The 14,571-nt window shown below is 45.2% G+C and overlaps 1 protein-coding gene across 1 annotated transcript in view; it reads right to left on the bottom strand.

Annotated features, from left to right (window-relative positions):
• Positions 1-11,130, bottom strand: part of LOC132772741 (BPI fold-containing family B member 6-like) — a 28,046-nt gene extending 16,916 nt beyond the window's left edge. Inside the window, exons 1-5 of the mRNA XM_067467124.1 lie at positions 10,940-11,130; positions 9,534-9,633; positions 8,796-8,900; positions 8,405-8,548; positions 1,459-1,522 (exon numbers count right to left, since the gene is read on the bottom strand). Of these exons, the coding sequence (XP_067323225.1) occupies positions 1,459-1,522; positions 8,405-8,548; positions 8,796-8,900; positions 9,534-9,633; positions 10,940-11,066 (540 nt within the window). The 5' untranslated portion in view covers positions 11,067-11,130. The remainder of the gene's footprint in view (positions 1-1,458; positions 1,523-8,404; positions 8,549-8,795; positions 8,901-9,533; positions 9,634-10,939) is intronic.
• Positions 11,131-14,571: the final 3,441 nt, after the last annotated feature.

The raw sequence follows: 14,571 nt of genomic DNA, 5'->3' as shown, positions 1-14,571 counted from the left end.
AATTCAAAGTGCTGGTCTTGACCTATAAAACCCTATACGACTCCAGCCCAGAGTACCTGTCCGAACGTATCTCCTCCTATGTCCTGCCTAGGGATTTAAGACCTTCTGGAGGGGCCCTGCTCTCAGCCCCACCTCTATCACAAGTGAGGCTGGTGGGGACAAGGGACAGGGCCTTCTCGGTGGTGGCCCCCCACCTGTGGAATTCACTCCCCAGAGAAATTAAATCATCGTCATCCCTCCTCTCTTTCAGAAGGAAGTTAAAAACCTGGATATGGGACCAGGCCTTTGGGTAATCCGGCAGACTGACAAGGACAATGACGACTAGAGCTTTGGAAAGGATTATGATAATGCTGAATGGATTTATGGATTACAGAACCTGGTAAACGTTGGCCATCAGATTGGCTTTTCTTTTATTAGTTGTTATTGTATTAATTGAATGTTTTTAACTATTTATAATTGTTGCTGCTATATATTTTACTATGTTGAATTGTTGGCATCGAATTGTGCCGGTTGTAAGCCGCCCTGAGTCCCCGTCCCCCCAGGGGGTTGAGAAGGGAGGGGTTGTTCTGTCGCGCACTGGGCCTGAACAAATTGTCTTTATTCTATAGGACGTATACTTTAAACCCAGTGGGAAGCCGGGGTGCCTCAAAGAGAGATTCTTAGGGATTTCCTGAAGTGATGGTCTTTAGAGTCTTTAATTGTACAACAAAGTCTTTATTAAGGAACAAATAACACATCTTCAAACAACACTTCAAGGCTTTCTTATTCTAGTCTTTAAGAGACTGGCACTGACTTGGATTAACTGTGCTTTCTCAGCATGAGGAAGAACCCTTTATAATCTCTCCCAGGCCTCGCTGGTCTGGGTCTTACTACCGATCCCAAATGCGTCTGGACATCGAGTAAACCTACCAACCAAGGCTTGAAGACATTTCATCTGGAATTCCATGGTTCTGTAATGCTGTCCTATGGGAACTTCAGGGCTGTTTTCCCCTCTGGTGCTGTAAGGCTGAGAGGCTGTGAGCTCTCAGCCGGAGCCTTTGGGATCTTTTCCTTCTGTTTCTATTTCCCTGAATGATCCCCAGACAATCACCCGGATGGTCCCCGGATGATCTTGAGGGATGAAGCCTTTCCTACGGGACAAGCTGGTCTGCGTCCTATAGACAAGCTTCTTTGTGTGTGACTGACTGAAAATGGCTCCCTTCCCTTCTCAAAACCCAAAAAGGGGGCGGAACTAAGGAACCTAATGATGATGGACAGGTGGCCTGCCCTATAACTGCAAACTTTAACAGGAAGCCACCCTGTTGCAGACTGCCAAGCCTTGGGCTGCAAACAAACACTTAATACAAGGCAAATAAAGTGGGAGCTTCTGGTACAGCTGTACCAGCACAGAGTAGAAGTGCTCGAAATAAATAAATAAATAAACAATATGACCGTGAGGCACCACAACGTAAAACTTACCATGCCTGGCAAGACTCTTGTAAGCGTAGAATTCAGAAACTTATTCACGATCTTTGGAAGCATGCTGGAGAAGGAATGAAACGGGTGTGAGTACAAGAAGGATCCAATGGGAAGACAACCACCTAATCCATTGCTCAGGATACCAGCAACCTACAAGCAATAGTCCTTTGAGTTTAAATTGGGACATGGTTGTATGTACTCCCCCGGGGACCAACCCCCTTCAAAAAGCACCCCTTTGACCTGTTAGCATTTCACCATTCTGACGGAGCAGCAGTCTGGCCATTTTCTTCTTCATTCTCTTGCTTTGGACATGTTTCATAGAGTCAAAGAGACTCCAAGCGCCAACCAGTCCAACCTATCAGTGTAATGTATATAAATAAACATGTAATGTTCGTTTGTGGGATTAACAGAACTCAAAAACCACTGGACGAATTGCTGCCAAATTCAGCCACAAGACACCTACTAACCCAAGGAGTGACTATCACTCAAAAAAATTTATTTTGTCATTTGGGAGTTGTAGTTGCTGGGATTTATAGCTTATTTACAATCAAAGAGCATTCTGAACTCCACCAACGATGGAATTGAACCAAACTTGGCACACAGAACTCCCATGACCAAAAGAAAACACTAGAAGGGTTTGGTGGGCATTGATCTTGAGTTTTGGGGGTTGTGGTTCTCCTAAATCCAGAGAGCATTGTGGACTCAAACAATGATGGATCTGGACCAAACTTGGCACGAATATTCCATATGCCCAAATATGAACACAGGTGAAGTTTGGGGGAAATAGACCTCGACATTTTGGAGTTGTAGTTGCTGGGATGTATAGTTCACCTACAACCAAAGAGCATTCTGAACCCCACCAACAATCAAATTGGGCCAAACTTCCCACATAGAACCCCCATGACCAACAGAAACTACTATATTTTCTGATGGTCTTTGGTGACCCCTCTGACACTCCCTGATGACCCCAGCAAGGGTCCCAACCCACAGGTTGAGAACCACTGACCTAATCCATTGCTCAGGACACCAGCAACCTACAAGCAATGGTCCTTGGAGTTTAAATTGGGACATGGTTGTATGTGCTCCCCCGGGGACCACCCCCTTCAAAAAGCACCCCTTTGACCTGTTAGCATTTCATCATTCTGGTGGAGCAGCAGTCTGGCCATTTTCTTCCTCATTCTCTTGCTTTGGACATGTTTCATAGAGTCAAAGAGACTCCAAGCACCAACCAGTCCAACCTATCAGTGTAATCTATATAAGTAAACAACATGTAATGTTCGTTTGTGGGATTAACATAACTCAAAAACCACTGGGGGAATTGACACCAAATTTGGACACAAGACACCTAACAACCCAATGTATGTCCTTCACTCATAAAAACACTGAAAAACACAGCAGAAGGGACTTAAAAAGTCCCAAAAAGCTAAATGACAATACAGAAAAAAGGGAAGAAAGAGAGAGGAAAGGGGAGAAAAGAAAGAAAGAAAAGAAAGAGCGAGGGAAAGAAAGAAGGAAAGGGAGAAGGAAGCATGGAAGCAAAGAGAGAAGGAAGGAAAGAAAGAGGCAGTGAAGGAAGAAAAGGAGAGAAAGAGGGAGGGAAAGAAAAAGGGGGAAGGAAAGTTAGAGAAAGAAAGAGAAAAGGAAAGAAAAAAAGGAAAGAAGGAAGGAAAGAGGGAGGGAGGGAAGGAAGAGGGGAAGAGAAAGAGGGAGGGAAGGAAAGAAAGAAGGAAGAAAAAAGAGACAGAAAAGAAAGAAAAAGGGGGAAGGAAGGAAAAAGATAGAGAAGGAAGGAAGAAGAGAAGGAAGGAAGGAAGGAAGGAAGGAAGGAAGGAAGGAAGGAAGGAAGGAAAGAGGGAGTGAAAGAAGGAAGGAGGGAAAGAAGGAGAGAAAGAGGGAAGGTTGGCCACAGCAAAGCGTGGCGGGTACAGCTAGTCTATATAAATAAACATGTAGTGTTCATTTGTGGGATTAACAGAACTCAAAAACCACTGGACGAATTGCTGCCAAATTTAGCCACAAGACACCTACTAACCCAAGGAGTGACCATCACTCAAAAAAATTGATTTTGTCATTTGGGAGTTGTAGTTGCTGGGATTTATAGCTTATTTACAATCAAAGAGCATTCTGAACTCCACCAACGATGGAATTGAACCAAACTTGGCACACAAGCCTCCCATGACTAAAAGAAAATACTAAAAGGGTTTGGTGGGCATTGATCTTGAGTTTTGGGGGTTGTAGTTCTCCTAAATCCAGAGAACATTGTGGACTCAAACAATGATGGATCTGGACCAAACTTGGCATGAATATGCCATATGCCCAAATATGAACAGAGATGGAGTTGGGGGGAAATAGACCTTGACATTTGGGAGTCGTAGTTACTGGGATTTATAGTTCACCTACAAAGAGCATGCAGAACCCCACCAATGACAAAATTGAGGCAAATGTTCCATACAGAATCCTCATACTTAAGGCCATCCAGTCCAACTCCCTTCACCAGGGCAAGAAAACGTAATCAAAGCCCTCCTGACAAAGAGCCATCCAGCCATAGATATAGAAAGATAGATATATAGATATGATTCACACAGAGAGAGATATAGTATCATAGATTTGAAAGGGACAATGATATGTTGCATGTTCCAGAGTAGGCAAATCCACATCAACACTGACAAAGAAACAGCAAGAAACACTGTTTACCCACAAGCATAAAGAAATTACATATATTAGAAATCAACACTTTCTAATTACTTTATTTTCCAGATCACCATAGCAATGCGTGGCAGGAGACGGCTAGTACAAGTTCAAAATCTCCATGCTGCTAGCTGTGAAAGAGTTCAATTGTGGAACATTATGAAGCATGGAGCAGACAAGGAAGATGCTGCAATAGACTAGGAGGCTGGACACCGAATTAATGCGCTGATAACAACATGGTACAAATAGATCAGACACCATTTTGTTCTTTTTCTTGGCTCTTCTCCCTTGCATCTGACTGTGCTCACGAGTAAGTGTTATTGCAACGATAAGAGCCGCTACTGAAGCAGAAACAACTGTCTTTGAAGTCAGTTAATTGGGTGATAAGAAGCAAGTTGGCCAGCAAATTGCACTGATACAATCCCCTTCTGCTATGGAGCAAGGCACAATCCAAACCTTCTCAACAGATGGCCATCCAAAATCTACTTAAAAACCTCCAGGAAAAGAGACTCCACCAGACTTGCAGGCAGCGGCATATTTGACTGCTTAACAGGTCTTACCATCAGGAAGTTCTTCCTAACGTTTTGGTGGAATCTCTTTTCCTGAATCCCCTGATCCATTGTGCTCTAGTCTCTGGAGTAGCAGAAAAGAAGCTTTCCCACTCCTCAATTGGAGATTCTTTCAAAAACTCTTTGTCTTCTCTTCTCCTTGGTAAACATCCCCAACACCTTCAGCCACTCCTCAAAGGGATTCATAATTTCCAGTCCTTTGATCATTCTGATGGCCTTCTCCAGACTCCTTCTACGTTGTCAGTCTCTTCCTTGACTGGTGGTGCCCAGAATCATAGAATCAAAGAGTTGGAAGAGACCTCATGGGCCATCCAGTCCAACCCCATTCTGCCAAGAAGCAGGAATACTGCATTCAAAGCACCCCTGACAGATAGTCATCCAGCCTCTGTTTAAAAGCTTCCAAAGAAGGAACCTCCACCACACTCTAAGGCAGAGAGTTCCACTGCTGAATGGCTCTCACAGTCAGGAAGTTCTTCCTCGTGTTCAGATGGAATCTCCTCTCTTTTAGTTTGAAGCCATTGTTCCATTGCGTCCTAGTCTCCAGGGAAGCAGAAAACAAGCTTGCTTCCTCCTCCCTGTGACTTCCGCTCATGTATTTATACATGGCTATCATATCTCCTCTCAGCCTTCTCTTCTTCAGGATAAACATGCCCAGCTCCTTAAGCCGCTCCTCATAGGGCTTGTTCTCCAGACCCTTGATCATTTTAGTCGCCCTCCTCTGGACACATTCCAGCTTGTCAATATCTCTCTTGAATTGTGGTACCCAGAATTGGACACAATATTCCAGGTGTGGTCTAACCAAAGCAGAATAGAGGGGTAGCATTACTTCCTTAGATCTAGACACTATGCTCCTATTGATGCAGGCCAAAATCCCATTGGCTTTTTTTGCTGCCACATCACATTCCTGGCTCATGTTTAACTTGTTGTCCACGAGGACTCCAAGATCTTTTTAACACGTCCTGCTCTCGAGCCAGGCAATCGTCACCCATTCTGTATCTTTGCATTTCGTTTTTTCTGCCAAAGTGGGGCTGCCCTTGAAAACGGCCCGGAAGCTTCAGCTAGGCCAGAGCGCGGCAGCCATGTTACTAACAGGAGCGGGACGCAGGGAGCACACAACGCCCTTGTTGTTCCAGCTCCACTGGCTGCCGATCTGCTACCGGGCCCAATTCAAGGTGCTGGTGCTGGCCTACAAAGCCCTAAACGGTTCCGGCCCAAAATACCTTTCTGACCGCATCTCGGCCTATGAGCCCACGAGGACCTTGAGATCGTCTGGGGAGGCCCTTCTCTCGATCCCGCCTGCCTCACAGGCACGTCTGGCGGGGACGAGAGATAGGGCCTTCTCGGTGGTGGCCCCCCGGCTGTGGAACGCCCTCCCTGTAGATATCAGACAGGCGCCCTCCCTTATGGCATTCCGCAAGAGCCTAAAGACATGGTTATTTGAGAAGGCGTTTGACTAAGTGCTACAACAATTGGCAATGATGATCGGAACGGAATATGGATAACGAGTTTGGTTTATGATTCTACGATGAGACGGCGCGGATGATTTAGTGTAATTGTATTATTGATAGCTATGTTGATTTTGTTGTGATATTGCTTATTGTAAACTGTTTTTATATGTTGTACACCGCCGTGAGTCGCCCTAGGGCTGAGAACGGCGGTCAACAAATGCAGTAAATAAAATAAATAAATAATAAATAATAAATAAGTGGAGTATCTTGCATTTGTCACTGTTGAACTTCATTTTGTTAGTTTTGGCCCAACATCTCTCTAATCTGTCAAGATTGTTTTGAATTCTGCTCCTGTCCTCTGGACTATTGGCTCTCCCTCCCAATTTGGTGTCGTCTGCAAAACTTGATGATCCTGCCTTCTAACCCTTCATCTAATTCATTCATAAAAATGTTGAACAGGACCGGGCCCAGGATAAAACCTTTCTGATGGCACTCCGCTCGTCACTTCTTTCCAGGATGAAGAGGAAGCCTTGGGGAGAATCACCCTCTGGGTTCGTCCACTTAACCAATTCCAGATCCACCTCACCGTAGTTTTGCCTAACCCACATTGGACTAGTTTCCTTGCCAGAAGGTCATGGGAGACCTTGTCAAAGGCCTTCCTGAAATCCAGGTACGCTGCATCCACCGCATTCCCTGCATCTACCCAGCGTGTAACTCTATCGAAAAAAAGAGATCAGATTACTCTGGCATGACTTGTTAAGGAGAAGTCAAGGAGACTTCCAGTTTGGTTGCAAAGGAGTGAGGCCCTGTCCTCACAGCTCTCCAAATAGAGAAAGAAAACACAGTGGGTGTTGTAAAAGCAACAACTGCTAAACAGCAGTAAATCTTCCCTTGGTATAGGGAGTAGCAATGCACCAGCGTGAACTCCAGAACAGCTATAAGGTACTTATTTGAAAGGTCCAGAGAGTGACCAGAGCATCAACAGGGTCACCTATTGAGGTGGTGGGAAAATCCCCCAAAACCATCAGGAATCCATCCAGATCCATAATCCTCCTGGGACGGACCATTTTAATAGACAATGTTTAACTTTTGGACTGTTTCATCTCTCTTTTGATAATCAAAATTATGATGATATAAAGAGGCTATGAATGCTGGAGAAATATTTAAATATCCCCAGATTCTTCCTGGGGAGGTCTAACCAATGCAAAACAGTGTGGGGTTACGACTTCCCTTGATCTGCACTCGCACTACACTCCTTTAGCTTCTCTAAAGTTTGGAGGGAAAAAACATCAATTGCCCCACGGATCCAGGACCCACCAGCCAGCCATGGGGACCAGAAGGTTGGTAAGCCTGATTGTGCTGCCACGCGCTGGGCCTGTAATAATTGATTTTTTAAACAGGATGTGCTCTTTGTGCCCAGCGGGGAGCCGGGGTGCCTCGGGTGAGAGGCCTTCAAGGATTTTCCCATACACCGTCTTTAAAAGGCTTGAAATGTTTAACAAAGTTCTTTATTATTGCTTAGGTCTTCAATAAAACAACAAAGACTTCTTGGATCTTCGACAGATTAAACAAATGCTTCTTAACTTGCCCCACAATGGACAGGCACCTTGCTTGGAGAACTATTTCTTTCTTTAACAAGGAAAGTCCCTTTTTAACCCCTCCCAAGCAATCTACTGTCTAAGCTTTGCTGATGTGGGTTCTACTACCGGTTCCAATCTGCTTCTTGGGTCCCCAGTAGACCTACCAGTCAAGGATATGTAGATTCTCCAGCTGGAGTTCTTTGGGTCTGCAAAACTGTTTTCCTCTAAAACTTTAGGACCGTTTCCCTCAGATGCTGTAAAGCGGAGAGGCTGTAAGCTCCCAGCCAGAACTTTGGGACTGTTTTTCCCCGGAATTTCTGCCCCGGATGCTGTAGGAAATGAAGCTTTTCTACGGATGGAGCTAATCCACGTCCTGTAGCTTAGCTTTCCACTATAAGACTGAACTAAAAATGGCTCCCTCTCTTCCCATGGCCCTGGGGAAAGGGGCGGAACCAAAACTTAACAATGATAGACAGGTGGCTAGCCCTATGATTGCAAACCAAGGGAAGCCACCTTGTTGCAAATGCATGGAACCTTGGAATATATGCAAACACTCAATAGAAAGAACATGAAGCTGAAGCTCCTGGTACAGCCATACCAGCATACTGATCCTTGCTACTAAGGTGCAATTGATTTACACCAGGAGGATGCTGTTACTCACTTGGCAGGAAGGCTCGTGTTGCAGCTTATCAGGTCCACCTTGCAGTTCCCCATCTCAAGCACAACCTCCTTGTCATTCCGTTTGATGTTACAAAATACTGTCATGTTGGACTTCACTGTGATTTCCATGGGACCACCTATAAAGCTGTGCAAAAGGAAGTCCGGTCACTTTTGAGAGCACCAGGAAAGGTTGGCCATACCGATGTACTGGAGGATCTAAAGATTCCTAGAGAGGTGTTTTCTCAGTTAGAAAAAAAGGGACCTCTTATTTGCATTTTCTTATTTGCACTTTCGAAAGGGGTCCTGAGCACCTTACCTGCAATCAAGTGAGAGGTTGACTGGACTCCTGAAACGCAGCCTTCCTCACTCTGCTCTGGAAACCACGAACTCACCTTTTCCCACCAACTGTCATCTGCGATACTATTGACATCTCTGTCCCTTCATCTGGCACGTAGCCCACAGACACAATCGGAGGCCGGATGTCTTTCACTTTCAGCCTAGGAGACACAGACAGACCTGACAGTGAAGGACCAGCAGAAAAGGGAGCCCGTTCCATTTACAGGGAGAAGTACAAAAAGGCAAGGACCTGTCTGAAAATACACATATATATAGAACTGCACCCCCACCCTCCATAGCAATACTATTACCAATCTCGCAGATGATCATTCCCAATCTCACAGATGGAGTTTCTATATTTCTGAAGGTGATGGCTCTGCCGATTGGATGAGATGAATCGGCTGCTCTGATGGTGCAGAGACAATGATCTGGTTCTCAACATCAAAACCAAGGAGCCCATAGTGGACTAAAGGAAGAACAGGCCAGAAATCCAGCCCTTGATCACAAATGGAGACCAAATGGAGTGGGTGGCCAGTTTTGGGTTCTTGGGTGGAGGCTCCTTCTTTGGAAGCTTTTAAACAGAGGCTGGATGGCCATCTGTCAGGGGTGCTTTGAATGCAATATTCCTGCTTCTTGACAGAATGGGGTTGGACTGGATGGCCCATAAGGTCTCTTCCAACTCTTTGATTCTATGATTCTATGATTCACATTGACCATTTTCAAGCCAGATATCACCCAACCTATATCTGTGCATAAGACTAGGATGCTTAAAGTAACAGAGGGAAGAACCTCACCCTTTGATGCCTTTGATCACTTTGGCACCCCCTTGGTCCTTTGCTGCAGATTCAGCCACTTCCTCCAAAATATTGCTGTTCATAATGGCTCTGTTGACGCCTGAAAGACACCCAGAAGATCATGAGGAAGCCGACAGGGCCAGGGAGGCAATTGAGCAACAAAACACTTGCAGGGAATGTTGTGGGATTTCTGTGGAACTCTGGCCGCATCCGCACTGTAGATGTGTAGGCACTTTGTTGTTACTTGAACTGCCATGGCTCTATGCTGTCAAATCCTCGAAGTCGTAGACTGGCAAAGCATGAGTGCTTTTTAGCAGAGAAGGCTAAGTAATTTGTAAAACTGCAACTCCTGGGATTGCATCGCTTTGAGCAACGGCAGTTAAAGTGAAACGGCAGGAAGAAGGTTTGAAGAAAAGAGACAAAGAGAGTTCCTGAGGTCTGTAAAAGCACGGTTTATTCTCGGTTGGTGCCAACCGTATATGGACCCTGCTGGTAGTCCAGAAGACAGGGTACCGAACAAAAGAAACATCTTGGTTTATATGCCCTTTAAAATAATATGCATGCATCATACAGGCATCACAATGTACGTCACAAAATTCTACTTTTACATTGACTTCAATGGCATATTTTAACTTTAACACCCGTCAATTTTCATTTAAGCATCTTTATCTAAGGAGCTGCTATTAGAATCATAGAATAATAGAATCAAAGAGATGGAAGAGACCTGATGGGCCATCCAGTCCAACCCCATTCTGCCAAGAAGCAGGAATATTGCATTCAAATCACCCCTGACAGATGGCCATCCAGCCTCTGTTAATGAGGACCATTGCACCAGAGTGTCTACTAAGCTACTGATAGCAAGAGCTTCTATCCACCATGAGGTCTCTTCCAACTCTTTGATTCTATGATTCTATCTTGAGATAAGTTCTTCTGAAACCTCTTGATGGCCAGCTCTCTAATCTTACGATAAGCTTCGCCTGGTACCAAAATGGAAAGAGTCTCTTGAAATTTGCCAGAGGCCTCTTGACATTCCTTTCCTAGACCCCGGCCTCTCTTGAAGCATCTAATTTTGCAGCTTTTTAAGAAGAGAATATCTTCCAAGTGAAGTCCATGCATACATACATTTCTCTTTGTGATTTCATAGATTTTCTAACTCCTATTTCTAATATGGTTACATCCAATATATATTTTCCAATATGTGTAGTATGTATTTTCACCTTGCCTTCATCAAAAGTAGTGTCAAACTGCATTAATTCTACAGTGCAGATGTACCCCGAGTTCTATAGTGCAAAAGCACCCTTTGCTAATATGACATTAATTAATGAATACAGTCATTTCAGGGAGTGGTTGACCGTGAACAAGGACAAAAGCGCTAAACATACACCAGGAATCGACGTTTCCCTTACCAGTTTGTACAGTGTTTACATTGACCCTCACACGAACAGTCTCATGGGTTTTTTCACAGAGGATGACCCAGCTGCAGGCCAGCAGCAGAAGGAAGCCTATCCATGCCTGCTCCAAGTCCAACCTCATTGTGGTGCCTCTCCAGCCCGGGCAAGCAATGGGGCCCAACAGAGAATGATCTGAAAGGATGGATTTAGCCTGAGGGAGAGAAAAGACATGGGTTTGTTTACATTGTTTACATTGGGGATGGAGTTGTAATGGGACATTGGAAGAAACCTCCCAATATAGATGCAATTAATTGATTCACATGGTTGTCTCCTTCATAGAACCTTCATAGAAACCTAGAGTTGGAAGAGACCCCAAGGGCCATCCAGTCCAAGCCCCTTCTGCCAGGTGGAAGACACAATCCAAGCTCTACCAACAGATGGCCATCAAACCTCTGTTTCAAAACCTACAGAGAAGGAAGGAGACATTGCTGGCAAAATACCTCCAGCTCTCTAAACTAGAACTAGGGATGAACATCTTTAATATGAAGGGAGTCTGTTCCTCAAGTCATCTGACGGTATAGGCCTAGTACAGGGGTGGGAATGGAGTACTTACTTACTTACTTACTTACTTACTTACTTAGGCGATTCCTTGTAGTCCGAGGATGATGGTCCTCCAAGTTGTCCTGGGGTGGGTTTGTAGGTGGCTGTGGAGCCCTATTCTTGACCTGCATCTTCTTCCGCAGTGAGGGCATTGGTTTCCAGGTGGGAGGCAGTCTCGGGGTTGGCTTGACGCGCCTTCCTCTTGACACGTTTCTCTCTTTCACCCTCCATTTGTGCCTCTTCAAATTCTGCAGCACTGCTGGTCAAAGTCGACCTCCAACTGGAGTGCTCAAGGGCCAGTGCTTCCCAGTTCTCAGTGTCTATGCCAGAGATTTTAAGGTTGGCTTTGAGCCCATCTTTAAATTTTTTTTTCCTGTATTCCAACATTCCGTTTTCCATTTTTAAGTTCAGAGTAGAGCGACTGCTTTGGGAGACGGTGGTCAGGCATCCAGACAATGTGGCCGGCCCAGTGGAGTTGATGGCGGAGGACCATTGGTTCGATGCTGGTGGTCTTTGCCTGTAGACAGTCCACGTTTCGCAGGCATAGAGCAGGGTTGGGAGGACAATACCTTTATAAACAAGCACCTTGGTATCCCTACGGATGTCCCAGTCCTCAAACACTCTCTGCTTCATTCGGAAAAATGCTGCACTCGCAGAGCTCAGGTGGTGTTGTATTTCGGTGTCGATGTTGACTTTGGTGGAGAGGTGTCTGCCAAGGTAGCGGAAATGGTCAACATTTTCTAATGTTACACCATTAAGCTGTATCTCTGGCATTGGGGAGGGGATGGCTGGTGTCTGCTGGAACAGCACTTTGGTTTTCTTGATGTTCAGTGACAGGCTAAGCTTCTTGTATGCTTCTGCGAAGGTGTTTAGAGTGGCCTGTAGATCTTCTTCTGAATGCGCACAGACAACGTTGTCATCAGCATACTGGAGTTCTATAACAGATGTTGTAACCGTGGTTTTGGCTTTCAGTCTGCTGAGGTTAAACAGCTTGCCATCTGTCCAATAGATTATTTCCACTCCGGTGTGAAGCTTCCCGTCAACAAGGTGAAGTATCATGTGGATGAAGATGGAGAATAAAGTTGGGGCAATAACACATCCCTGTTTGACACCAGATTCCACTTTAAATGGGTCACTTTGGGAGCCATTGCTGTCCAAACCTGTTGCCATCATGTCATCATGGAGGAGCCTCAGAATGTTCACAAATTTGTTTGAGCACCCAACCTTTTGGAGGGAATGGAGTATGTGTGCCTTCACTCTACCTGTGGGCTTACAGGTATCTAAACTAGGCATTCCAGAGATTCATGGCTTCCAGACTTTTGACCATTTTGGTTGCCCTTCTCTGGAGCAGCTGATCAATATCCTTATTGAATTGTTTTGCTCAGTATTGGACACAATCTTATTCCAGGTAAGATATGACCAAAGAAGAATAGAGTGGGACTTCTACTTCCCTCAGTCCTGACACAATATTCCTATGGATTGAGCCTAGGATCACATTGGGCTTTTTAGCTGCCACATCACACTATTGGCTCATGCTCAGCCTGTGGTCCACTAAGACTCCTTAATCCCTTTCACATGTATAACTATCAAGCCAGGTGTCACCAGTCTTTTATCTGTGCATTTCATGTTTTTCTAACTAAGTGTTTATGTTTATCTTTTGTTATTTTTGGCCCAGCTCTCTAATCTCTGAAGGTCATGTTGGATTCTGATCTGGCCCTCTGGAATATTATCAACCATCTTAATTTGGTGTTATCCGCAATGCCCTTTATGTCATGGCTATGCCACTGATTAAGATATCCATAAAACCATATAGTCGAAAGGGACTCCAAGAGGTCATCCAGGCCAACCTCCTTCTTCCATGCAGGAATTCACAATCCAAGCCCTCCTGGCAGATGGATATCCAGCCTCTGTTTAAAAGGCTCCAGAGAAAGAGACTACACCATTCCCAAGCAGCATATGTCCCAGTCTCTCAAGAAGCAGAAAACAATCTTTCTCCCTCCTCAATGGGAGAGCCTTACTAATATTGAGATGTGGCTTCAGGTCCTCTTCTCTCAGCCTTCTCTTCTCCAAGCTCAACAAATACAGCTCCTGAAGCTGCTCCTCAGAGGGATTCATGGATTCCAGACCATTGACCTTTTTGGTTACCCTTTCTGGATATGTCCCTGCATGTTTTGAATTGTGGAACCTAGAACCAGGCACAGGTGATTGCAGGTGAGCTCTGACTAAAGATGTATAGAGTGGACTATGACTTTTTCCTATCTAGACTCCTACTGGGTTCAAGATTGGGAAAGGCGTACGGCAAGGCTGCATACTCTCACCCAACCTTTTAAACTTGTATGCAGAACACATCATGCGATGTGCGGGGCTGGATGAATGCAAAGCTGGGGTGGAAATTGCTGGAAGAAACATTAACAACCTCAGATATGCAGATGACACCACCCTGATGGCCGAAAGCGAGGAGGAGCTGAGGAGCCTTCTAATCAAGGTGAAAGAAGAAAGCGCAAAAGCCGGGTTGCAGCTAAACGGCAAAAAAACCAAGATTATGGCAACAAGAATGATTGACAACTGGAAAATAGAGGGAGAAACCCTGGAGGCCGTGACAGACTTTGTATTTCTAGGTGCAAAGATGACTGCAGATGCAGACTGTGGCCAGGAAATCAGAAGACGCTTCCTTCTTGGGAGGAGAGCAATGTCCAGTCTCGATAAAAGAGTGAAGAATAGAGACATCAGACTGGCAACCAAGATCCGCCTAGTCAAAGCCATGGTATTCCCTGTAGTAACCTACGGATGTGAGAGCTGGACCTTAGGGAAGGCTGAGTGAAGGAAGAGAGATGCTTTTGAGCTGTGGTGTTGGAGGAAAGTGCTGAGAGTGCCTTGGACTGCGAGAAGATCCAACCAGTCCATCCTCCAGGAAATAAAGCCCGACTACTCACTGGAGGGAAAGATACTAGAGACAAAGTGGAAGTCCTTTGGCCACATCATGAGGAGACAGCAAAGCCTAGAGAAGGGAATGATGCTGGGGAAAGTGGAAGGCAAAAGGAAGAGGG

This window comes from Anolis sagrei, chromosome 4 (assembly GCF_037176765.1).
Source record: "Anolis sagrei isolate rAnoSag1 chromosome 4, rAnoSag1.mat, whole genome shotgun sequence".
NCBI classification, from domain to species: Eukaryota; Metazoa; Chordata; class Lepidosauria; order Squamata; family Dactyloidae; genus Anolis; species Anolis sagrei.
This window is presented reverse-complemented; position numbering and strand designations above follow the sequence as displayed.